Source organism: Armigeres subalbatus, unplaced genomic scaffold (assembly GCF_024139115.2).
Source record: "Armigeres subalbatus isolate Guangzhou_Male unplaced genomic scaffold, GZ_Asu_2 Contig1001, whole genome shotgun sequence".
NCBI lineage: Eukaryota > Metazoa > Arthropoda > Insecta > Diptera > Culicidae > Armigeres > Armigeres subalbatus.
Window position 1 is genome coordinate 13,712 of NW_026941739.1, and position 26,918 is coordinate 40,629.

The 26,918-nt window shown below is 42.0% G+C and overlaps 1 protein-coding gene and 1 pseudogene across 1 annotated transcript; one reads left to right on the forward strand and one right to left on the reverse strand.

Moving 5' to 3' along the window:
- Window positions 1–17,380: 17,380 nt before the first annotated feature.
- Window positions 17,381–26,373, reverse strand: LOC134202094 (translational regulator orb2-like). The gene is made up of 3 exons (XM_062677170.1): window positions 26,174–26,373; window positions 25,847–26,104; window positions 17,381–17,496 (listed from the first exon to the last, which is right to left on the reverse strand). The coding sequence occupies exons 1-3, from the start codon at window positions 26,244–26,246 to the stop codon at window positions 17,411–17,413; spliced, it is 417 nt and encodes a 138-aa protein (XP_062533154.1). The 5' UTR covers window positions 26,247–26,373; the 3' UTR covers window positions 17,381–17,410.
- On the forward strand, window positions 21,624–22,407 carry LOC134202095 (elongation factor Ts, mitochondrial-like; annotated as a pseudogene).
- Window positions 26,374–26,918: the final 545 nt, after the last annotated feature.

The following is a 26,918-nucleotide window of genomic DNA, read 5'->3' on the forward strand; positions in this document are numbered from 1 at the left end:
CTTCCACTAGAAAAGAATAAGAGCGAGTACCCTTCATAAATCTTGTCCGCCAGTTCGCTTCGCTGTGCTGTTGGCTGGTTTCCTCTTCAGTCTTCCACACAGAGGGAAGAGCAAATTCCGCCGTGGCACCAACAATCGGAAGTCGCTCGGCATCCAGCACATCCAAACGTACCGCCAGCCATCGCGCGCGCCGGTTCGTTTCGTACCTCTTTCCAGCAAAGCGCAGCGCAGTCCCCCACTCGATTCCCAAAGCTGTGAGAAAAATTACAGTCATTGAAGCATTTTTCATTTCTTGTTTCCCCACTGTGCGAAGGAGCAGGCAAGGAAAACGGCATGAATAAGCACATTCAGCCTCTTCCTCTCGGCAGGACACGCTCTCAGCCCATCTCGCCGCATCGCCATCATCTTGAAACAAACTTCGACTTTACTTTTTACCGTTTTGCCCACCTGCCACACACCCCCAATTAGGGTCCAATTTCTTTCGACATTCATTTGAGGAACATCGTTTTGCAGTTTTGTAGAGGTGCGCTTCCGCGTGGCGGTCCAACCAACTTTGGAAGCCGAAGTTTATGACTTGACGTTGGTTGGAATGGAACTGCAGGAACTGCTCCGATAGCGATGGCACCGGCGGTTTTCCACCCCGGTGATTACCGTGAGAAACGGACAAAAACCAACAGTGCTTGTTTTGCGGTTGGTAATGTGGTGGGCAGGTTGGGAGCTCTATAAACCAGCCACGCTACTATGCTCCGGCAAAGGCAGCCGCCTCATTACGGAATAGTTTCCAGAGAGTAGAGAATGGTCGAAATTGATTTTTTTTACAGATTTTAACTGGTTTTCTTATATTAAAAATGGTGTACAATTTGAAGAATTCGTGATTTGTTGTTCCCTTGGAAAGAAGGGAGGAAAGACAATTAAGGGGTCGTACACTTATTACGTAAGCATTTTTTCTGGGTTTTCCGACCCCCTCTCCCCATGTAAGATTTTTTTCATACAAAACTGTTCATATATTATCTGACTTTCTCTAAATTATTATTTATCAATTATTAATTAATTATCAATTATCAACGAACTTTTTTTTATGCAAATTTCATACATATTCGCAATGAAAACTAGAATAATTTCCCACGGAAATTCAGACGAGGTTTTTGCGGAAAATCAGACGATTCTTCCGCGTGAATCGAGATTAATTTTCCGTTCAAATTCATGCAAGTCAAAAGTCAGACGCATTACCTGTGGAAAATTCGACAAACTTCCCGAAATTGAGACAAATTGGTTGATAGAAATTAGACGAATTTCCTGTGAATAAACAAACAAGTTTTCCGAAAAAAATTCCAGTGGAACTTTGGAAGCATTTCCGTGGAAAATCAGACCAATTTCCCAAGGAAATTCAAATAAACATTCCAAGCAAACTCAGAAAAGATTCTCAATCAAGGAGAATCCTTGCCGGATTCCGAGGGGAATCCTTGCCGGATTCCGAGGGGAATCCTTGCCGGATTCCGAGGGGAATCCTTGGCGGAGTCCGAGGGGAATCCTTGGCGGAGTCCGAGGGGAATCCTAGCCGGATTCCGAGGAGAATCCTTGGCGGAGTCCGAGGGGAATCCTTCCCGGATTCCGAGGGGAATCCTTCCCGGATTCCGAGGGGAATCCTTCCCGGATTCCGAGGGGAATCCTTCCCGGATTCCGAGGGGAATCCTTCCCGGATTCCGAGGGGAATCCTTCCCGGATTCCGAGGAATCCTTCCCGGATTCGAGGGAATCCTTCCCGGATTCTCGAGGGGAATCCTTCCTGGATTCTGCAAGGGGAATCTCTTCCTGATTCGCGAGGGGAATCCTTCCTGGATTCCGAGGGGAATCCTTCCCGGATTCCTGAGGGGAATCTCTTCCTGATTCTGAGGGAATCCTTCCCGGATTCCGAGGAATCCTTCCGGATTCGAGGAATCCTTCCCGGATTCCAGGAGGAATCCTGACCGGATTCCGAGGGGAATCCTTCCCGGATTCCGAGGGGAATCCTTCCCGGATTCCGAGGGGAATCCTTCCCGGATTCCGAGGGGAATCCTTCCCGGATTCCGAGGGGAATCCTTCCCGGATTCCGAGGGGAATCCTTGCCGGAGTCCGAGGGGAATCCTTGCCGGAGTCCGAGGGGAATCCTTGCCGGATTCCGAGGGGAATCCTTGGCGGATTCCGAGGGGAATCCTTCCCGGATTCCGAGGGGAATCCTTCCCGGATTCCGAGGGAATCCTTGCCGGATTCCGAGGGAATCCTTGCCGGGCTCCGAGGGGCATCCTTGCCGGATTCCGAGGGGAATCCTTCCTGATTCCGAGGAATCCTTCCTGATTCCGAGGGAATCCTTCCAGATTCCGAGGGGAATCCTTCCGGATTCCGAGGAATCCTTCCCGGATTCCGAGGGGAATCCTTCCCGATTCCGAGGGAATCCTTCCCGGATTCGAGGAATCCTTCCCGGATTCGAGGGAATCCTTTTCAGGATTCCGAGGGGAATCCTTCCCGGATTCCGAGGAGAATCCTTCCCGGATTCCGAGGAGAATCCTTCCCGGATTCCGAGGGGAATCCTTCCCGGATTCCGAGGGGAATCCTTCCCGGATTCCGAGGGGAATCCTTCCCGGATTCCGAGAGGAATCCTTCCCGGATTCCGAGAGGAATCCTTCCCGGATTCCGAGAGGAATCCTTCCCGGATTCCGAGAGGAATCCTTCCCGGATTCGAGGGAATCCTTCCTGATTCCGAGGGAATCCTTCCGGATTCGAGGGAATCCTTGCCGGATTCCGAGGGAATCCTTGCCGGATTCCGAGTTGAATCCTTCCCGGATTCCGAGGGAATCCTTCCCGGATTCCGAGAAGAATCCTTCCCGGATTCCGAGGGAATCCTTCCCGGATTCCGAGGGAATCCTTGCCGGATTCCGAGGGAATCCTTGCCGGATTCCGAGGGAATCCTTCCCGGATTCGAGGAATCCTTCCCTGATTCCGAGGGGAATCCTTAACGGATTCCGAGGGGAATCCTTAACGGATTCCGAGGGGAATCCTTAACGGATTCGAGGAATCCTTCACGGATTCCGAGGAATCCTTCACGGATTCCGAGGGGAATCCTTCACGGATTCCGAAGGGAATCCTTCACGGATTCCGAAGGGAATCCTTCACGGATTCCGAAGGGAATCCTTCACGGATTCCGAAGGGAATCCTTCACGGATTCCGAAGGGAATCCTTCACGGATTCCGAAGGGAATCCTTCACGGATTCCGAAGGGAATCCTTCACGGATTCCGAAGGGAATCCTTCCCGGATTCCGAGGGGAATCCTTCCCGGATTCCGAGGGGAATCCTTCCCGGATTCCGAGGGGGAATCCTTCCCGGATTCTGAGGGGGAATCCTTCCCGGATTCCGAGGTGGAATCCTTCCCGGATTTCGAGGGCGAATCCTTCCCGGATGCCGAGGGGGAATCCTTCCCGGATTCCGAGGGGAATCCTTCCCGGATTCCGAGGGGAATCCTTCCCGGATTCCGAGGGGAATCCTCCCGGATTCCGAGGGGAATCCTCCCGGATTCCGAGGGGAATCCTCCCGGATTCCGAGGGGAATCCTTCCCGGATTCCGAGGGGAATCCTTCCCGGATTCCGAGGGGAATCCCTCCCGGATTCCGAGGGGAATCTCTCCTGGATTCCGAAGGGAATCCTTTCAGGGTTCCGAGAGGAATACTTTCCAGAATTCCGAGAAGAATACTCTCCAGAATTCCGAGAAGAATCCTTTTCGGAATTCCGAGAGGAATCCTTTCCGGAATTCCGAGAGGAATCCTTTCCGGAATTCCGAGAGGAATCCTTTCCGGAATTCCGAGAGGAATCCTTTCCGGAATTCCGAGAGGAATCCTTTCCGGAATTCCTAGAGAAATCCTTTCTTTTTCTTTCATGGAAGAAACATGTTTTCATTTATTTGTTGATATTTTTTATCCATAGATTTTTCATTTTTAGTCCTGGAGATAGAAGGTGATAGCTCTACTGTGCATCCAAAAACCCTATACCAGGAAGCTACAGACCACAACTTGAGGTAATTTTACACACAGTAAGCCCCGCATAAATACATTCAGATATCAAATGGATATATGCAATATATTTGTACTTCCGGGATCAAGATTTATATCAATGATACATCATAAATATACATCGTCCAACTCAGACCGTATTTGGTGAAATCAGTTTTTCATATTACAAGTATGGAACGGACTAACCATATTCCCTAGAATGGCAAACTTAGCTATGTGTATCAAAAATAAACACCTTTTCCAAAAAAAAAGTAAAAACCTGATTTCCCTCACAAGTCATTAATCAAGGATAATAGTTACGCAACCTCCTTAGCCGTGTGGTAAGATGCGCGGCTACAAAGCAAGACCATGCTGAGGGTGGCTGGGTTCGATTCCCGGTGCCGGTCTAGGCAATTTTCGGATTGGAAATTGTCCCGACTTTCCTGGGCATAAAAGTATCATCGTGCGAATGCAAAAATGGTAACTTGGCTTAGAAATCTCGCAGTAAATAACTGTGGAAGTGCTTAATGAACATTAAGCTGTGAGGTGGCTCTGTCCCAGTGTGGGGATGTAATGCCAATAAGAAGAAGAAGAAGAAGAAGAAGTAACGCAACATATCCAAGCACTAAGTTACAGCCCATATCAAAGAGCTTTGGATGGTAAAGTATGTCAAAGCTTTCTTACGAGTCTGCAGGTACTTCGCGGATTAACCAAGCTTACAAGCCAGGGAATACGTTTGGTTGATACCAGCTGACAGGTAATAAACCACTTTACCCACTAAGTAATTAAAATAAGCTTAAAAGGAAAATTCTTCTTTTTTTCTGACACGCTATGACCACGCCGACGGCCATTCCATCTTGCCGACTTAACTTTTATCGAAGTGAAGTGTAGTAATCATCATCACCGGCCGCCGTTCGTTTCCCAGCTGTAGCTGGTTTGGAAGCCTCATTACTTAGACCGCCGTTTTGCACCACGCGCGCTCTACGTATATGACCCGTATTCTTATGGGTGCTTATTAGTGCTGGCTGGGATTCTTCAATTCCCGCCGAGTGACACCCGTCCGCCCACACCACGCTGCGGGAAGCCCCCTCTGCGAACATGACGAAAACCATGTGGTGGTGACTGGCTGTGCAGTAGAAAAGTGATGGACATGTACCGTAATTTGGGGTGTAAATTTATGAATTTTAGTTCTTCGTTGATTTATATAGTTCTACATGATCAAACAACAATGTTGGATTTTCATAAATCGTCATGATTTTAGATCAGGAGGAGCATCGGGAAGATAGATGAATTTCCTAATTCGAAAAACATAAATCAAGCAACATATCCTTTCTTCTTTTACAAAAAATTTTTAAATATAAAGAAAGCTTCTTATAGCCTTAATTTTATATAGTAGTGAAACAAACCTTTGTTAATTTCCAACACCTCGCCATGCAATATAATACAAGAATGAATTTTATTTTGTTGGGGCCAAAAATGATTCAATGATATACAAATTAGTTCTAACTAATTAGAAGTAGAAAGTATCAAGGATTTCAATGCAGTTAACAATTGTATCCAATTCTGAACTCAACATCAAAACCAACAATTTACCACCAGATTACGGTACCATTTTTCCGTCCCGCCGCAGCTGGGCTGCTGCCTGTCGCTTCGTTTCTGTAAGCTTCCGGCGCGGCGGCTGAGAATGACGGGGTTCATTTTCCTTTCTCGGTTGCCTTGCTTTGACTGCAATGGGCTCTGATTGTGATGACGATAATGATGTCGAACGAGAGCCCCGCGTGCCTCATCGGCTCCCTAATGCCATTTTGCCGCGCTCGTATACACCACCCAAGACTAGACATCAACAATAGAAAGCAAAAGCAGAGCCCCATAGAAGCTGCTAGGCCATCACTGACTGCAATGCCACCATCGACCGTCGCCTTGCTAGGTTGTTAACTGCTCCGGTCTCGAGGAATACACTTTATTTTACAGCTCTTTTGTCTGCTCTTTTGTGAGGATTTTCTCATTTTCCCCTTGAAGAGAATAAATATCAATGTCTATACGAACACTAAATTATTATAGGACTACCATGGTAATCCGGGGCCTCAGATTGGTTCGGTGAAGCTCTTGGTAAATTGAACGGTTCGATTTACATCAACTGTGAAAAATTAACACTATCTGCTACATAATGTGTGAATAAAAATTGATGAAAATTTGCTGACACTAGTTTGGGCGTAATATTTACGCTGGTAGATTTTCATCATAATCTGCAAGACCCGCCAAAAAGCTCAGAAAACCCAGCAGTAGGAAGCTACAGAAGACAGTTAGTCCACTGAAGGTCAGGGAGGTGTTGAATCTGTTTCAGCCCAATCTTTTGATCTACAAGGCATCAAAAATATGGTGGATTGCTCCATCTGGTCGCAGAAAATCAATGGAACATGACGTCGCAAGATTGTCTGCGCCTGCTGGAGTTATTTTTGCCGAAGGGTTGCTCTCACGACCTCTTATTTCACCGTCATTGTTTTTCAGTCTACAGCTGCCTCTGGTTTGCTGCAGCCTAACTACCGACTTCTTCCTCTCTTTCGCAGATAGCTAACGATGAAGGTACGCTTGGTGGTCACTGTCACTAGCAATAAAGCTGGACTGATTATCGGATTGACGTTGATCGACCCGTGAATCAGGAGAGCACCTCTTCACACAACTTCTCACGTTGGGCACATGTCTTGCGGCCGATACTGGAATCAGGCTCCACAAAACCATTCTTCTTCACTTGGTAACTCCGGACCTTGATCTCAATCTGTTGAGCTTCGTTGAAATCCATCGCCAGTCCGACTTCTTCGTCTCCTGTCTACCACAGACTCGTAATGCAACGAATTGCTTGTAGAGAGTGGAACGAGCTTATTCGGTTCAGACTGCAGTTGGGAGTTAAGGAGAATACCTCGCACCATCACTGCAGCGTCACAATCGAGACGGATCTTTGTGGGCTTCTTCGGATTATGAACGACATTGAACAGAGGATGCCAAGACTGGATCGAAAGGGCATCTACCAGTTTAACTTGTGCCCCACAGGCAGCACCAATTTTTCAACTGTGTGGACGGTGTATGGCAGTTCCTTGTCGCCCGCACTGATACTTGTGCCCGTTGAATGCAAATCAATTTCTGCATATCCTCAAAGGCGTGGCGGAGGCATCTTCACCCAGGAACGTCAACACAGTGACAGAGTATTCATTTCTAACGATTTTTCCAAAGAACATGAAACTTTTTAGGGATTGCTTTTTTAAAGCTGTTTCTTCCGATATCTCAAAATAAAAAAAAAATCTATTTTTTAAAGAAAATTTGTCCGAATTCAAATTTTTCGGTGAACTTTTTCCGATTTTGCTAAACAGAAAAAATAGAAATTTCGATTTTTTTTAAAGGTTTTTTTTCGATTTTTCAAAAACATTTCTTTTGATTATTCCAAGGTTCAAATCTTCCTATTCTTCAGCGAATTTCTTTTACGGGTTTTCAAGCAAAATTCTTTATAATTTTTCAAAGGAATTTGTTACGATTTTTGTTCATAAAAAATCATTTGTTTTTAGAGGATAATTTTTCGATATTTCAAAGAAAATTCTAATGATTTTTTCGATTTTACAAAAATAAAATTCTTCCAATTTTTAAAAATTAACTCTTTCTTTTTACCAAAGGATTCTTTTGATTTTGCAATGCAAATTTTTCCGATTTTCCAAAAGAATTTCTTTCTTTTTTCAAAGGGTTCTTCTCTGATTTTTGGAAGATTTTTTTACGATCAGTCAAACATTTTTTGTTCGATGTTTCAATTAAACTCCCTCTGATAAAAGCCTGTCCACGTTAAATTTCGAACACCTACACATGCGGTTTTTTAACATTTTCACATACCACGGAAACGAGCAATTTACATGACGGCTGAATCTCTCCGCTTTATGTGCTGCTTTCAGCATGTTTTCATTCTCGTTAAAATTGATAAAATGGCTACAAATGAATTGGACATTATCTCAGTGTCCGAAATTTAACACTGGACAGGCTTTATTATAAAAAAATACTTCCTTTTCAAGAGAAAATTCATACGAATTTAGGATAAAAAACATACTCCTTCGATTTTACAAAAAATCGATTTTTAGGGATTTTTCCCTATTTTTGTAGACATATTTTTCGATTATTGAAAGAATTTTTTACTTCCGATTTTCCAAATAAAACGTTTTCAATTTTTAAAAAGAAATGTTTCCGATTTTTCGGTCTTCTTCTTCTTCTTCAATGGCTCAACATTCCAACTGGAACTTGACCTGCTTTTCAACTAGTATTCTATCAGCATTTCCTCTGTTATTCATTGAAAGCTTTTCTATGCCCGTCATTGCATGAGTATGGAGAAAGGGCCGTTTGGCCGAAAGCCACTAGACCGAAAGTTGTTTGACCGAATATACCATTCGGCCGAATAGGACATTTGACCATATAGTTCATTTGATTGAATAGGTTTGAAAAGGTAGAAATAGGGTGTGAAAAGTGAGACGTCTCACTTCTCACTACTTATTTTTCACAGTGAGGAGTGAGCAATTAGGAGTGAGAAGTGAGACGTCTCCATTCTGCCATTTTGTCGTAGGCCACTAGGCCGCAAGTTGTTTGGCGGAATATACCATTTGGCTGTACAGATCATTATGCCGAAGGCCACTATCCACTTCGCACTACTCACTTTTCACAGTGAGAAGTGAGACGTCTCACTTCTCACTCCTCATTTTGCACTTGTCGCTGTAAAAAGTGATAAATGAGGAGTGAGAAGTGAAACGTCTCGTCTCTTCATTTCATACTTCTTACTGTAAAAAGTGACTAGTGCAAAGTGGGTAGTGAAACGTCTCACTACTAACTTCGCTCTTCTCACTTTTTACAATGAGAAGTGAGAAATGAGGAGTGCAAAGTGAGACGTCTCACAAAAAAAAATCCTTTGGTTTTTTGAACAATACTCTTCGTATTTCTCAAATAAAAAAACATGTTTCCCAATTTTTCATAAGAATTTAAGAAAAATTTCATTCTATTTGTAGAGAAATTCTTTGAATTTGGCTAAGAAAAGAATTACTATTTTTTGAAAAAAATTTCTTGATTTTTCAAAGGCACAGATGATTCAAAATTTATTCGATTTTTAAATAAAGTTTTCCTTTTTTTCTATCGAAACCTTTTTTTCTATCTATAAAAACCAGGCTCTAGATCATCAATCTTGCATCAAAATCAGAAAACAATCATTAACAACATTCTACGCATCTCTTTGATTACTTTTATCTACTCTTTGTTTACATTTTCTAACACCGAACTCAAGACAAATACTGATCTCGGAATACAGTCATGGATAGAACTTACCAGGCTTTAGAACATTTATCTTGCATCCAAATAAAAAAAATATCATTAACAACATTCTACGCAACTCTTTGCTTACTTTTTCCTACTTTTTGTTTACATTTTCTAAAACTGAACTCAAGACAAACACTGATCTCGGAATGCAATCATGGATAGAACTTACCAGGCTCTAGAACATCAATCTTGCATCAAAATCAGAAACAAATCATTAACAATATTCTACGCCAGTCTTTGCTTACTCTTTGTTTACATTTTCTAACCTTGAACTCAAGTCAACCACTGATCTCGGAATGCAGTCATGGATAGAACCTATCAGGCTCTAGAACATCAATCTTGCATCAAAATTAGAAACAAATCATCAGCAATATTCTACGCCAGTCTTTGCTTACATGTTCTTACTCTTTGTTTACATTTTCTAACTTTGAACTCAAGTGATCAACCAATGATCTCGGAATGTAGTCATGGATAGAACTTACCAGGCTCTAGAACATAAATCTTGCATCAAAATCAGAAACAAATCATCAACAATATTCTACGCAACTATTTGCTTACATATTCATACATTGGTACCCTTTCGGGGGACTGATTGTTTACCCTATCAGGGATACCTTCTCAGGGGAATGACTGTTTACCCTATCAGGGATACCCTCTCGGGGGAATGATTGTTTACCCTCTCGGGGGAATTATTGTTTCCCCTCTCGGGGGAATTATTGTTTACCCTCTCGGGGGAATTATTGTGTACCCTCTCAGGGGAATGATTATTTACCCTAACAGGGATACGCTCTCAGAGGAATGATTGTTTACACTATCAGGGTAACCCTCTCGGGGGAATGATTGTTTACCCTATCAGGGATTACCTTTCGCAAAATTATTGTCTAGTTCACACTACTAATAATCCACACTTTGAAATCTATAGATTTAATCAACTTTGTTTATCAGCGCACACATAAATATCTTCCATGCGAAATACAAATAATATATATATTCAAATAAAATTTTTTGGTTGTCTCGAATGAGAAATTTACCTTTTTATTGCCGATTTCACCAATTTAAAGAGTTATGTGTAGATTGTGATTTGCCCGCTTCTTTTTCTCACACCCACTCTCATTTCGGGTTGATCGACTTTTGTTATTGAAATTTACCCAATTATAACCCATTACTCGTTACGTCACATGTGAGCGTGTACACAAAATCGATTCCCGCCATGATTTGACGTTTATTTGTTTTCAGATTGAGCACTCACACGCAAATATTATACACGGAAAATCAAACTTTTTGAAGTGTATTGAGTGTGAGAAAAAGATAACTGTGAGAAAAAAAATCTCGCAAAACTCTTATAAAGTGCAAAAAGCGCAATAAGAAAAATAATTTCTTTAGTGTCACACATTCTATTTTTGCAAGCAATTTTTTTTTCAGTGTCATTAATGTCACAAACGAAACTTTAATTACGTTTCCGTGTACTTTTTTTTTCAAACAAAACAAGCTTTCGCGATTCCGATTTTTTTCCACTTGCGACCGAGCGTGTAATTTCGGGAGCGCCACTAATTACTACATACCGACTTGGCCATTGTCGTGTCCTTAGGAGACGGCTGCATCTGAATCAGCCGTCTCCAGCTGCTGCTCGATCCGCAGCAGCTCCGAAGCACTACTGCTTCCCGCGAAATACATCACAAAACTGAAGCTAACTCCGCTCATCTGTCACTCACACATCTGGCACTCGTGTCATGTATATGCCCTCTTATTCTGTTTATATTTATTTTATCATACCCGTCTCAATCCCTACAAGTACTATCTATCGACTAAGGATCTCGATTTAAAAAAAAAACGTTTTCTTATATGATGAAGTTCAGCAGTCCACCAGGGTTTCCGCGTCGTTTCAGTTGCCGTATGACGAACACAGGGGACATGACAGTTCAATATTTCAGAAAGCTGTTCATAAAAAATTGCTGTATTCTCATCGCCAGTATTACCAGTAAAATACTGAGACCAGTCGATAGAAGCTATAGCATTATTCAGTGCTTGGAAATCACTTAAAGTCCATCTGAATAATTACATTTTGTTTTATTTAGTAGGAAGATATGCTCCGATATCTTCGTCAAGCTTCCACTTAAGGTGCGGAAGATTGTAATTACCAGGCCCAATCAAAATATCTTGATCTTGGAGTTGACCAAGAATGCTAACAATTGCATTGGAATGCGTCCAGTACAAACTGGGACTTGAGTTTGGACGTAGATATATGCAACTCACGAATATTGAATGCGTAGAAAGCATGATGCGAACAACGACTTGTTCAAGTTGATCGCAATCTGATAACGAGACCGAAATACAATTCAGATTGTTCATGGGATGAATATCGGAGCCATGAGATGAATTCCAGGAGCAGTTCCCCTAATACAATTTCTCACATTGGCAACCCGTTAACCATGACGAACATCTGCCATAGGAACCTAACTCCCAAATTCCAATGACAATTCCGCATGAACTTCTGGCGAGTGCAGAGGTGTTCTCGGCTTGCAGTGCACAGATAAAAATATGTTGTGATTTTAAATGTATTTTCATGCACATATTTGGAGCATGCAAATAAACGCAAAATTCAATCGATATTAGTGTTCTTCCAAATCAAAATTAATTTAAACTGTGCTTGCTTGTAAAATTCAATCAAATTCAATTGGATATCAAATGTTTATTCGTTTGTTTGGGTCAGCTGCAATTGTACACGTCGTTGAATTTTCAAAATTATTAGCTGTGTGGGCCAGTGATTGTATCATCAATTCATTCCCATCCCCGATAGATCGTGAGGACGCGCCGTTATCGACCATTTCAAAAACACTAGGGCTCTCGGGCTGTGCACTTAGAGCATGGAGAGCAAATCCCATGCTTCCATCCATTGGTCCCCTGTGCTCGTAAAAAAACGAGAAAGGCAATAAATCAATTTTTCTAAGATTTGTTTCTTAAAAAAGTCGTCAGAGTCATTCAGGATGAGTGAAAAATTGAGAAAATGTAAATCGTGTAAAATTAGAATCATGTGTAGGAGTCGTTTACTCACCCGTCTTACTAAGGGCTACCGCGTTGTTCAAAAGAAGGAAACAATTACTTTTTCGCCTCATCCCAAGCAAATGCGTGTTTTAAACGAAATCTTTTACTCTTCTACCTTACTCCGGGAGAATGCGTGCTTTAAAAGAATAAGGCATTATTCCGCGTGCTTTAAAAGAAGGTGTTATTTACTCCCCCACTTTATTCCGGACAGATGTGAGGGAAGCATTCACTCTTACATTATTCCGGAGAAGCGGATGCTTTAAAATAAGGTGTCATTTACTCTTTCGCATTATTTCAAGGAATAAACATTCACTGTTTCGCAATAAGAGCCCCGCATACATAGGATAGGTTTGCGTTGCGTTTGACAGTTTTCTCATGGTTTTAAAAGGTGTCATTTGATCTCCCACCTTATTTCGGGCAGATGCGTGCTTTAAAAGGAGGAGAAATTCACTCTTTCGCATTATTCCGGGCAAGCGCGTGTTTTAAAAGATGATAATTTAAGCTTTATCTGGAATAAGGGCGAATGTCGCAAGAGAGAATTCTCTTCGCCGACTTCCCCTCTTTTAAATAGAAGTGACAAGCAGCTGTTTTCTTCACGATTTATTACCTCAGAACGAAAGAAAACAATGGAAACCGCATTCTGAGGTGTTGAACCGAGAAGAAGTCTTCTGCTTGTCACTTTTATTTAAAAGAGGGGGAGGTCGACGAAGAGAATCCTCTCTTGCGACATTCGCCCTTTTATAAGTTAGAGCTTGAATTTATTCTTCCACCTTTTTCCGCGCAGATGCCGAGGCAGATGCGTGCTTTAAATAAAAGGAAGTATTCACTCTTTTGCATTATTTCGGACCAGCAGGTGCTTTAAAAAAATGTATCATTTACTCTTTCGCATTAGTTCGGGCAATTGCGTGCTTTAAACGAAGGAGGAATTCACTCTCTCGCATTATTCTGAGCAAGCACGCTTTACAAAAAGGTGACATTTATTCTCCCATCTTATTCCGGTCAAGTGCATAATTTGAAAGAAAAAAGTAATTTACTATCTCGCCTTGTCCGGGTAAGTGCGTATATTGTATTTACCGCATTAACAATACTATTTGCTTACATTAAGATATTAACGCATTTAGTACACGTGGCGCTCCTCACAGTAAAAGACGCACCCCGCTTTTTTGCCACTCGTATACTCGATTCTTATTTTCCGCTGATCTCTAAACATCGTCTCTAGCATTCGCTCTTTTGCATTATGCTGAGCGCTCCCGATTCAAATATTACGATAAATATTAGCATATGAAAAAGTAATAATTAAAATTAGTGCGTAATATGTTTATATGATTTTCGGGGTAATGGCCTTTCAGGGTAGTGGCCTTTTGGGGTACTGGCGTTCGGAGTAGTGACATTCGGGGCAGTGTCATTCGGGTTAGTGCCATAGAACCGTTTTAATATGACAGAATTTGCTTCCATGAGCCGATATTGGGTCAGATTTTTAAAAAATCATGATTTTTCAAAGACATTTTTTTCAATCATTCAAAGAACTTTTTTTTTCTCAATTTCTCTTTAAAAAAACTCTTCCATTTTTTCCCATAGTCAAAGAACATGTCATAGGAAGCAGTGTCTAAAATGCTGGATCAGCAATTTGAGCTGCTTGTACGGACAACACGAACGCTTCAAATTAGAATACTTTTCTACTCAGAATTAGAAGTAGGCTTATGCCAATAATTCTCAAACGAAAAGCAATAAACTACCTCACTAAAACTTCCTGTTCTGTCGTTCCGTGTCGTCATCACTATTCGTTCTCGAAATAGTAAATTGTTAAATTCAGTTCGCCCATACCCAAGCCATGCCCCACATCGTTGCACACGAGAGGGACCCCGGCTAATTCCGATTCTGAGCCCACTCCATCCCAAGGAGATCAAGTGTCTGGACCATTCGTGCCTGCAGGAGCACGTCCGGACTCACTCAAAGAAACAGAAATGCAATAATGTTCCCTTTGGTCTCGCCTTTTCATTTGCCAGGAAACAAGAAGAACCTGGCCGTGGGGGCGTGATTTACACTCCTCACAGAGAGGCTCTGGGAGATATTAATTCAACAGACAAACAGCTCGTAAAAGCAAATCATCTAGGGCCCGGTTGTTCTGGTTCTGTCGTACACGAACGTTAGTTTATCCGCAGACAAACAGATGGTGCACTGAAGGAATATCAACCGAGTACAAAGCAAACCGTCGTTTTGAACCACAACCAGAGACGCATGCATTGCGTTTCGTGGTGTTTGACATTTGACATTAGTGCCATCTACGAAATTTCATTTCAAAATGTTTAACCTCTTGTCTGTGGCCCATCTGTCGTTCCAGTACCACAACGAGTTGGATGCTGGTTTCCCCAACAACAACAACTGCTGAATCTGCTATGCCCCAGCACAGTTCGTCCAGTTATGTTTGCCTGTTTTTGAAATAGGAAATTACTTCAACAGCAGCGTTAGATATGGCCACGACAAGAGAAGGATTGATGTTTGTTTGTGTGATCCACATTTGGGCCCTATACGAGTGGTGCTGCATATGCTTCCGAGTATGTTCCAGTTTTCGAAAAACACATATATTTTGATTCATGCTTCTAGGAACCAATTCTTGCGGCTGTGGGAATATGACAATCTTCAATGCGAACCACCCTAAGAGGAGAAGGGTTATTCGAATGGCTGGATTGCAATTTCTGAATTCAGGCGATAAACATCCTCTACTCGGATGCTGTGTTTTATGTTCCTGCTGTCCTGCCACAATTACTCGAACTTTGGAACGTGTACGTGCAGCTATATGCATTATTTGAAGATTAAGGAAAGTATTAGCACCGAGCAACGGTACGGCTTGATATGGTGTACAAATTAGGACTTACAAAATCCTATACATTGCACCTTGGACTTGATATACGGTCTCGGCAGATGCGTTGGAGTACTTTCGTTATTGTTCTATTTTATGGAAATGCTTTACCACCGCTTCAACACGTGTCGATGAAATTCATCCCCTTTGCTTTATGCCGATCCTCATTTATCCCATCTGGATGTTTCTTGTGAAAATGAACTGCTCGAAATGCAGAACCTTGCGGAACTATCGACATTCAAACATTAAGGTAATTTTCTTCTATTATTCTGTTTTTCTCTTATAATGAATGTATCATCTTATCACTTATCAGGTACCTATATCGTAATCGTAATTACATATACCTACTAATATTTCTGAGATAATTCACAGTAATTGTTAGTCAGAGGTAATGGGCCATGTCGGTTTTTCAAAGTTTACTACAACATCATTTTGGATTTAATTATGCTGTACAGTACACGTTACAACAGTCAAATGAACATCGCATTCCATACAAAAGCTTCCGCAGGCCACCACCAACCAAGTATCATAAAATCAAATGAAACACATTCAACCCTCTGTTTTGCAGGTTGTCGCCCAATCATCATTATTACCACCTACGCGAATGACCGCCACTTCACTGCAACGTTCATAGCTCTTTGGACGGAAACGGAAGCAAATCAGCCGTAGTCCGGTAGTGCACGACCATTGCACAAGAAAAAAAACTACTCTTCCTTTGATCATTAGAGTTTGGTCGAGAAGATGCGCTAACAAGTAATTTGTCAACTTCTCATTTTGTGCTACACTCCCACTCAGTTCGGGACATCTCCGACAGCACTCCGAACAGGCACATTTGCCAGTGCAGCAGCAGCACCATCCGAGCAGGGCATACGTTACCGGGTGTCAGCCGGAAATGGACCATAATGAACGGAACGGTCAACGATGAGCCGAATGCGAGCGTACCGGACTCTGGTTGCAGTTGCCTTCTATCGTCGTTCCGATGCGACGGACGGTGCGACGAGTCAGAAGTCAGAAAGGTATGCCCGCTGCCTCGGCTTGTTGAAAATCTGCTACCGTTTCATAGTCGTGGCCGCGCGCCATCAACTGCCGCTCATTCTACAACGGTATCATTAAATCTCATTTAATGCTCAATTCAAACATCATTTACATTTTCCGTCTTTCCAGTCATCCTCCGTGTTCCGTTCGGACGAACGCCGGCGGTTGTTGGACAAACAAAAGGGACTGACGACGAGGACGACGACGATAATGGCGATGGGTTCCGCCTTGTGGGATCGACTTTCCCAGAAAAGTGATGTTAGGCTTTGCTAAATGCATAAATTCCCCACCGGCAAAGGTGTCACGGTCGAGGTTTTGAAGAGGTAAATTGTTTTTGAAGTTTCAAGAGTCTTTCTGGGAACGACAACGTCGATGGAAATCCGTGACAAAACTGACCTCGCGTTTTTCTGTCGCCGATAGCCTATCCAGATTGGATCTCAAGCCGGAGGTGGCGGCCTGGCGGTGCCATTGATGATTTTTTTCCTTCTGTTTTTGCAGATTGCTTTTAATGGAGGCGCTTGGTTGGTTCACTGAATGTACCGAAGGTTTGAAAATTTCAATTTTCTTTTGCAAACAGATAGCGGTCAGCAAAAAAAACTAACCCGAATATGACTTTTTACCTTCTGTATCTGAGACGCATACAGTAAGCCGGCACAGATTGGCCGCGCTACAGCATGCTATCCGTAACGAATGTTTGAACAGCGTGTGGGATTAATTCGTCAGTAGCACCCACACGCCACGTTGCTTTATGCGGCCTACGTTGGCGTCCTGTGCGAGTATGCCACTAGTTGTGAGTGGGTTCACATTTTTTTTATCATTGACACTCAGACGAAGCCTCGACCTGCGGCCAAGTTTGGTCCGTCGATGATTAAAGAGGTACATACTGTGAACCGGGTTGGATGGCCAGGCTGTTCCGCTCCATTCCGGGATATGACACGTACACATATCACCATCATCTGGCTCGTGACGGGGATCTGCAACTTTGCCATCGGTGTCAATCGGATCGGAACTCCCCACAGCGCAGAGGACACACGGTCGGAAATGAGACTGAGGCGAAGAGCTCAGCGGCACTGTCTGACGGTGCATAAATTATGACGACTATGTACTTCCGCGTACGTTGGTTCTTCAGTCGTTAAGTGGCTCGACAAAGGCGTCAACGGCGCTGGCTGATATAAGCTGGGCAAATATGTCATATCGCTCGGCATGATGTCCTTGGTGAGACGGAAAAAGAGCGGTTTGGTTATCAATTTTCACATACGATATATGAAGGATTAATTGGTTTGGCTCGATGCATATTTTACGGGCTGGGTGAATATTCCACGCAGTCAGGGATAACAATATGATCATTTGATGGATACGCCTGGTGCCTTTCGGATATGAATAATAACCAACGGGTACTTTTGCTCTCCTCGTTTAGCTAAGAACGTGAAATGAATTTACCCAATTGGCTACCATTATTCGAACCGGAGAGTAATATTTGTTTAGAAGTCATCGTTTGATGTGTGCTGCCACAGAACTATTTATACTCGAATTAATGTGGATTAATATTGTAAGAATGCATAATTGGATGGGACAACCAGACAAACTTTGATGCTTTCCTCACACCAAGACCTCATTAATGAATGGAATATTTGAAAATCGACAAAATGTATGAAAACACCAAAAAATCATGCAAATTTATGGAAATCAGAGCAATTTGAGAGCAAAGTAGTGAATGATTGTGGATGTATGAATGTAGAATTGGATGGGATAACCAGACAAACTGTGATGCCTTCGGAAAGGTTTCCTTACGCCAGGACCTCATAAATGAATGCAATATTTGAAAATCGACAAAATGTATGAAAACGCCAAAAAATCATGCATGAGATGCAATGCAATCATCATGAGATAAACGCTCTAGTTTAGAAAATGTGTTTATCATACTCTTTCAAATTTAACGCATTTAATGGCTATTCAATCTCATACTACAGTTAATGATTATTACCACCTAGTGTCTATTTTCAAAATGTGGTGGTAATCTAACACGTTCGTTCTACTCACTGTGGACATAGCGTGGGAAGTTTTATATTCGCTTCGCGGAAAGTGTAATTAAATATTGTATTATTATGATAGTGAAGATACTTATTATCGTGTACAGTATCTATTTTTCAATCCCATATTCCAGCTAGGATGGCATATCCAAGAATCATTCAATCCGTCACTACATTGGAAAATAAAAATATAACTAGCATATGGTGCAGTAGTTCATCCGGTATCTGTTTTCAAATTTCATTTCCATAATTTAAGAAGAACATAAACCCATGCTCTTTGCTGTTTCAAGCTTCTGTCTGCTGCAGAAATATATCCAGAAATATCATAAAAGCATATGTTACCGCCCAAAGCTTGGCCCATTGTGGGGAAATGCAATTTCACCGGCTTGTAAATTGGATCTAACGCCTAGGAAACGGACGCTTGAATAAGTCAACGGATGGCATTTTTTAAGAGCACCAATTTTGCCTTTCGCATGCACTTGTTAGTTCTCAAGATCTGTTGTTTTGTGGATCAGCCGTATAATGGGAACTGATACTTTTAATTAAATACATTATTAAAGTGATTTTTTAAGTGTACATTATGCAAAACTCCTAACAAGGTTGTCGAAAAGGTCCGATAGGAAGTAGAAAACAGCAGCCAGCAACAAGAATAAAAAAGAAAAAGCCCATCACGAACGCGTCGATGATGATAACGCTTTGACTGAGGGTGGCAAAGGAGTATCTTTAAAGACATGGTCAAGTCAATGCCTACGTCTGCTTCGCGATTATGCAACAGACTTTAATGACTGCTTGTTTTTCAGCAGCTGTTTTTCCTGCCCATTGGGTGCAGGTGGGATTTGGCGTTCAATTTTCTGAAGTTTGGGCCGCTAGGAGCCAGAAGGAATAAATTTTGGTTGTTACGCCCTTTTCAAATGTTGGTCTGGAATTATCCACCGCATCATGCGGCGTATCAACCGCGTCCATATGAACGAGTAATCATGCGCGAACTAGACAAAACTGGTATGCAAGAGAGACGAGCCCAAAACACAACCGATCGGCAGGCACTGACTTACATCATTATGATGTCCGTGTTAGGAATGCATGAACGGGATTGGTTACGCCTGAAATTTTTTACTGACTTTGTAAAAATCCTTTGATCAAGTGACTTTGAAAGAGTGGGAAACTAGCTGTGATGAAAATATTTGTTATTACTTATCAACTGTTAGCAGACTTTATACGGAAAATCTCTCGAGTTCTGCTGTCTGTCAAGCTTCTACAAACAAGTGTCCACTTTGCAAGCTCATACTCTGTTCAAATGTGATCAGTTTGCTGAAATCAATCAAAGCAACGTTTTGAGCTGGCCAAGAAAAATGAATTGTGCAGCAAATGCCTGAAGGGAACCTTGCAAAGAACTGCAGTAGTGGAAGCTGCAGAAACTGTTCAAGGATGCACCGTACTCTGGTGCATTTGACACCACTTACCGTGGCAACCAGCCGTCGTCTCAGACGGCTTTAGTTTGTTCATCGATAACCAGTGAAGTGATTGCTTCATAACAATATATTGTGTCTTCGAATTCGTCCGTTTTCGAACCTGAATCGTTACTTTTATTATCATCACGTAAAAGACTCCTTTCCGGTGATCTCCTATGTTGCCCCGCAACCATATTCCGCAATTACACCCACCGATGAAGTGTTTCTGTCAACCGTGGCTATTAAGGTGAAGGACGTTAATGGCAATTATCGATATGCGCGTGAAGTACTTGATAGCTGTTCGCAGGCTTTGGTCCGAAAATTGGAACTGAAACGTTGCTTCTCGTTTCGATGGATTCGATTATTTTCTCGAATGTCTCGTTATACCACAATTCACTGCTACCCTTCCCAGCAAGCACATCGATATTTATGATCGAAACCTTCCAAAAAGTATACCGCTAGCTGATCCGAGGTTCGTTATGAACTCTGGGGTCGACATTCTTGTTGGGGGAGAACTCTTCTATTAGTTGATGGAAACACATTCGTTTGCCCTCCGAGTATTATTGTTCCAGAAGACAGTTTTCGGATGCATCGTAGCTGGCCGTGGCTTGCAGCGCTTTTGAGAGGTCGAACAATTCGACAACTACAAACCAGCGGCCCTGTTAGATGAAACATGTGAAGCGCATTTTTTGAGAACAGTATCTAGAACGAGTTGTTTTGCTACATGGTTCGTCTTCCTTTACGGGAAGAAATGCTTGCGATGTTAGGAGATTCGCTTTCCTTGGTGCTGCACCTGCTATATTTAGTCCAGATAGCTCTACTACAAAAACTCGCGTCGTATTTGACGCTACCTGTAAAGGTAGTTCCCAGTTGTCGCTAAATGACGTTCTTCTTGTCCGGCCTATCGTTTAACCACCTCTTTTTCCCATCGTCCTTAATCGGCGGATTCCTCGTTATGTCTTTAAAAAGCATGTGGAGAATATGTTCCGTCAAATCTGGGTCCATTCGTCTGGACCGAAAGAATCTCCAGGTTCTTTAGCGGTCAAGTCCATTCGAACAGCTTCAGCGGTATCTACAATTACGTAACTACAATTACGTACGGGACTACTTGTGCACCATACTTTGCAACCCGTGTGCTCAACCAACTGGCAGAGAAAGAAGGGCATTTGGGATACATTAGGTTCGGAAAGTGTTCTACATGGATGACGTTCTAGCAGGAGAAGACAACTTCGAAACAGCAGTCGAATCATGTAAGCAAGTTGCGGGATTTCTAAATCTGGCGGGTTTTCAAATGTGAAAATGGAGTTCTAGCGATCCAAGGATTGTGGCTCGTTTACCAGATGAAATAAAGGAGCTCTCGCCGGAAACTGAAATCGATGGGGCCGAAACGGTGAAAACCTTGAGACTGCTTTGGTCACACGGTACCGATGAATTTGGTTTCAAGATCCCATCTCTTCGTATACTGGTGAGGGTCACAAAGCGGGTGGTTGCTTCCGAAGCTCTAAGATGGCGCAGTTATTCGACCCGCTCGGACTTGTTGGATCGGTGGTAATAAGTGCTAAAATATTAAACCAATACAATACACATTTCGTGGGACGAAGATCTCCCCGAGGAGCTGCGAGACTGGTGTCTTCGGTTGAATATAATACGGCGCGTCCTCGCGAATGATTGTAGAAGTTACACACTATTTATTTAGAACGTTTAAGAGTACCATGACACTTCTAAGCACGGTTACGGCGCAAGGGTCTATGTGATCTTGTCGGATGAAAAGGTTTTGTACAACGGCCAGTTTGGGAAGATCCATTAATTACGTAACCCAAAAATTGGCCATTTTCAAACCAACTCCCCCTATCATCGGACATGGTACGGACATGGTTCTTCGGACATGGTACCGGACTTTGGTTTTACGCTACTGCGGAAAAGAGCGCTCTGGCTTCACTACGAAAGACCGGCTACACATTTTCCAACTGCAAGAAAGCCCTCGAGATGCACCGCAATGACCTAGCCAAGGCAGTAAAGTGGCTCCAGGAACAGGCCCAAGCTACGGGATGGTCCAAAGCGATAAAACTGGAAGGTCGAAACACCACCCAAGGTTTGATTGGCATGTTGGTGCGTAACAATACCGGTGCCATGGTGGAGGTGAACTGCGAAAGCGACTTTGTCGCTAGGAACCAAAGCTTCCAGAAGTTCGTTCAGACTGCATCGGTTGCTTGCGTGCAATACATGAACCAGGTGGAGTCGGATGCTAATCTAATTTGGCAAGTATTCTATAAGCGATTCAAACGTGGAAGTAGCCAAGGAGATTTGTCATCATGTAGTAGGAATGAAACCTGCTCGCATCGGTGATAAAACTCGAGATGAACCGGCCGAAGATAAGGACGACGAAACTTGCCTAACCTACCAGGAATATTTGGCGGATCCGAGCTACACAGTTGCAGAGGTGCTCGAAGTTAACCACGTGGAGGTGGTCGACTTCTAACGGTTCGAATGTGGAGAAAAGGCTAAAACAGAAGACGAGAACGTAAGGGTGGTGAATTGAGCGCATCTTTACTGCTGTGTTTTTGACGTTAATTGTCTATCACTATTCCAAATATTTTCTCTATGTTAGTTGCCAAGCTCGGAATAATAATTTTCGTTGAACGGATGGACGTGTTTGCTGGGAATGTTTTGAAGCAATCCTTTACTTGGGTTCCGGTCTCTAGTAGAACGGCGGATATAGCATTCAAAATTGTGACAAGGAATATCATTTCGGTGATAGTGAATTTTGTCTTCGGGTAATCTGCACGATTTTTAAAAGACTGTAAATCCAATAGAAATCAAAAAAATAATAGAATAATAGCTTAATGTTCATTCAGCACTTCCATACTTATTACCTGCAAGGTTTCTAAGCCAAGTTACCTTTTTTTGCATCCGTATAACACAAGATTAACACGTTAAAACTTTTATACCCTTAAAAATCGATTTTTTTTCGATAGATTTTCTAGATCGGGCCAGAAGTTGAACACAGCCTTCTTCAGCATAGTCTTGCTTGGCAGCCACGCATCTTCATCTTCCCGCACGGCTAAGAAAGGCCTCCCAGCTTATGTAAAAGTAGTTTTCAAAATTTGAATAGCTTCTTACAAATCCTTCATTATATCTGGCACATGGGCCAGACATAATAAAGAGTTTATCTTCTCTCTTAACTTTGTTACGGATAGACATTATTATGAATAATCTTTTATTTCTTCCTTTCGTCTTATAGCGAGAAAACGGAGCATTACCCCTTCCTTCACCTTCACTTTGGAAATTTATCGGCAGCGGCGTGATAAATGATTTTTAGCCAGCGGCCGCGGCGTGACGGCGTCACGCTGTGGGTAATCGACGGCGACGGCGACGGCGCGGCGGCATGGGTCGGCGTGATTTTATTTCAAGCAATAGATTTTTTTTCGAAATTATTCCACAAATTCCTCCGTAAATTACACCAGGAAGTGCTCTGAAATCTGATCCAGGAATTGCTCCAAAAGTTCCTCCAGTAATTCCTCCAGAAGTTCCTACAGGAATTCCTCCGGAAATTCCTCCAGGAATTCCTCCGGGACTTCCTCCAGGAATTCCTTCGGGATTTCCTCCAGAAATTCCTCCGGGAGTTGCTCCAGGAATTCCTCCAGGGATTCCACCGGGATTTCCTTCAGGAGTTCCACCGGGAGCTCCTCCAAGATTTTTTCCGGGAGTTCCTCCAGGAATACCTTCGGAAGTTCCTCCAGGAACACCACCGGGAGTTCCTCCAGGAATTCTTCCGGGAGTTCCTCCAGGAATTCTTCCGGGAGTTTCTCCAAGAATTCTTTCGGAAGTTCCTCCAGGAATTCCTCCGGAAGTTCCTCCAGAAGTTCATCGGAAAAATCCTCCAGGAGTTTCTCCGGAAGTTCCTCCCAAAGTTCCTTCAAGAGTTCTTCTGGAAGTACCTCCAGAAGTTCTTCCGGAAGTTCCTCCAGGAGTTCCTCCAGAAGTTCTTCCTCCGGAAGTTCCTCTAAGAGTTCCTCCAGGAATTTCTCCGGTAGTTCCTCCTCTTAAATAATTGCTCATAGAATTTTCCTTATTTTTTTCCTGGAATTCCTCAAAAAATACCTCTAAGAATACTTAATAAATTACTTCGCAAACTCATAAATTAGCACAAGGACTCTTCAGTATTTATTCTAAATTTCTTTCAAAATTCATATGGAATTTCACTAAGTCTACCTCCCTAGGATTCTTCCGGAAAAATTGTCCAGGAATTCTTGGACTCCTTATGAAAATTGAATTGTGAAATCTACGCATGGAAATTCTTCCATAGATTCTAACCAAAATTAATCCAAAGATTCTCCAGAAAAGTCGTTTCGAAATACTTTTTTTATATAAATCATTTCTCCGGATATTTGTTTAGGAATTCCTAATAACTCCTTCACCAATTCGTCCAAAAATCTTCCCGGAAATTCGTACTAAAACTTCTCCAGAATTTCTCCAAGAATTCGTCCAGAAAACCAAACATGATTTTTTTGGGAAGTTCCCTTGAAAGTTCATTTAGAGACTTCTTTAGAAATTCTCCAAGAATTCTCTCAAAAATACCTACAACGCAATCTGCGAAAATTGCACTTAAGAACTAGAGAATTTTTTTTTTAGAAAATTCCTCAAGAAACATCTCCGGGGAATCTTTTATGAACAATTCACGTTGGAATTTCTATGGGAATATCCGAACCGAAGGAGCTCATTAAAGATTATGATGATCAATGCATGGAGTATTTATTGAAGAAACTCGCAAAGCAAATCCTGATTTGAAACTCAGAAGTAATTTTTATATAAATACTTGAATGAATTTCGTGTGTATTCTCCGATGGACTTACAGGAGAAATTTTCGAAGGAATTCCTAAAATAGTTTCTGTTGAAATTCTAAAAGTAGACGTATTAGTTACCAAAGAATTTCAAAAAAAGTTTGTCGAGTTTCCAAACAAATTTTAAATGAAAAATTAAAAATTTCAATTTAAAAAAAAATTGAAATTGAAATGTTTTTAGGCCGAAATATACCGGTAAAACTGCCGAAAAAGTTCTAGGAGCTTTCCTGAAGACCAAATCCCTTATTTTCTGAATAATTAAATGAGGGGGTTAGAAGTAGAGGGATGTAAGTATCGTTTTAATAGGAGTTAGTCAGTTGCATTCTAGCAAAAAATCCGAAGGCATCGTTTTCTCACTTTGCGTTATACCAACCGACAATAAGAATTCTCAAAAAAAAAATTACATTTGTTTTACAAAAGAATCAAATTTAACTATGTATATTCAAGCAGTAAAATTTCTATTGCCAATTATTAAAGGGCCCACTAAGTAAAACATAATATCGAGACCTCTTTATTTTTGTTCATAATCTATCAAAACCAAAACCGGTACACTTACTCCAGATGCAGCTTATCATGTTGTATATATGCATATGTATAATCGGAGGGCATTTTATTCAACGAATTTGATTAAACATGTAATTTACGTTACATGGTTTAAAATAATAATAATCCATTACGTAATTGGTCTAGGTCTGGAGGGTTTTGACGGATTATGATTTTCAAAATGTTGAAATCGGTTCAAGGATAATGAATGTTGCAATAAATCTGCCAAACATTCGTAGTGGTCCTTGAATGAAGTCAAGCTTCCTTCTAAACCCCCCATATTTGGTCCCGCCCTCAAATTAAACCTAATAATGTTTAGGTCAAAATATCAAGTTTATAAGCTTAATTCATTATGTTCCATTTCGTCTATTGATCATAATATTAGTTAATAGGTATTTGGTGTAGATAATTATTAGGTAAACTTGGAATCTGACTTCCTCAACCTCATGAATTTAGACGATCTGTGCGGTGATCGTATCAAGGATTTGGTATGTATAAATCATTTGACTCGATGTAAATTTGGAGCCATTTAGTAGTGAACTGGCACTGAATGGATTAACTACTTATCATGTAATTTGGGTATTTGAAAATAAAAAACTAGATAATATGTATATCTATTATGTTTTTTTGATTTTCTCTCCATCGCTTTTAACAGATGTAAATAGCAAAAAATCAATCAAAGAGACTAATCCCACTAACCTTCATCGATGTCCGGCGGCAGCCCGCCGACGAACACCTTGCGGCTGAAGCGTTCCGTCGACTCGGAACCGTTCGAGTGGGGTGACGAGCGCGCCGGAGATCCGCCAAGTGCCGTCAGCTGGTGGTGATGGTGGTGGTGCTGGTGATGTTGATGCGAGTGCGGGTGATTATTGCCACTGTTGTTTCCGCCGCCGCCGCCAATGAAGCCCCCGGCCTCGTCCGAGATGTGCTCGTCCAGTCCGGAAAAGAATGGTTTGCCTGGAAGGAAAAGGTGAGAAAACGGAAATTAGAAGTCGGTATGATTCCTCGGTTTGGTAACGATCTCACATTTCAAATCATGAATTCTGAATGCTTGCAGGTACTCGATTATATGGGAAACCTTATCGATGTTGGAATTCATTTTTTCAAACCGGTAATGGAAGCACAATGAAAGAAATTATGACTAAAACTACACAGAACTGCAGTATTAACTGTGCGGGAGTTATGATTTACTTAGCAACCAACTGTCGATACCATCCAAGGGTCACTGCGACACGTGCACGTGGTAGGGTCAGATGGATATTTCAAAATTTGAACTGTTTGTTTCTCGCTTTTGTTGCTAGGTAGCGCTGTCAACGCGATTAATAGGAAGTTATGCGCCTACTGGTATGCACCCAAGTATGCACCATGCTCGTTGATTGATATCTCATTAACGATAGGAATCAGCTAAAACTAGAGTTAGTATAATGCATGAATGCTAATATATTAGCAGTGATTAACAAACAGCGACTAGCAACTCCGAATGTTTCCAATATCCCATCAGTTGTATATCTATAACACGTTTCTAGTCTGCATAAAGGAATGCATATGAGAAATTAGTATTGGCGTAATTATTATTCTATTATCCTCCTAATCTAATTGTTAATGGCAAATAAGGCTCCCTACGTCAACATGCTTTCGATGGAACTCAACCGAACGACGTCGCTTCCTTTCTCATACCTTCGGGCGTTGTTTTGCTCAACATGTTTACAAAATCTGGATCTCATTATATCGATTGGGTTCAGCCGGAGATTGTTTCCAATCAGGAAATCAA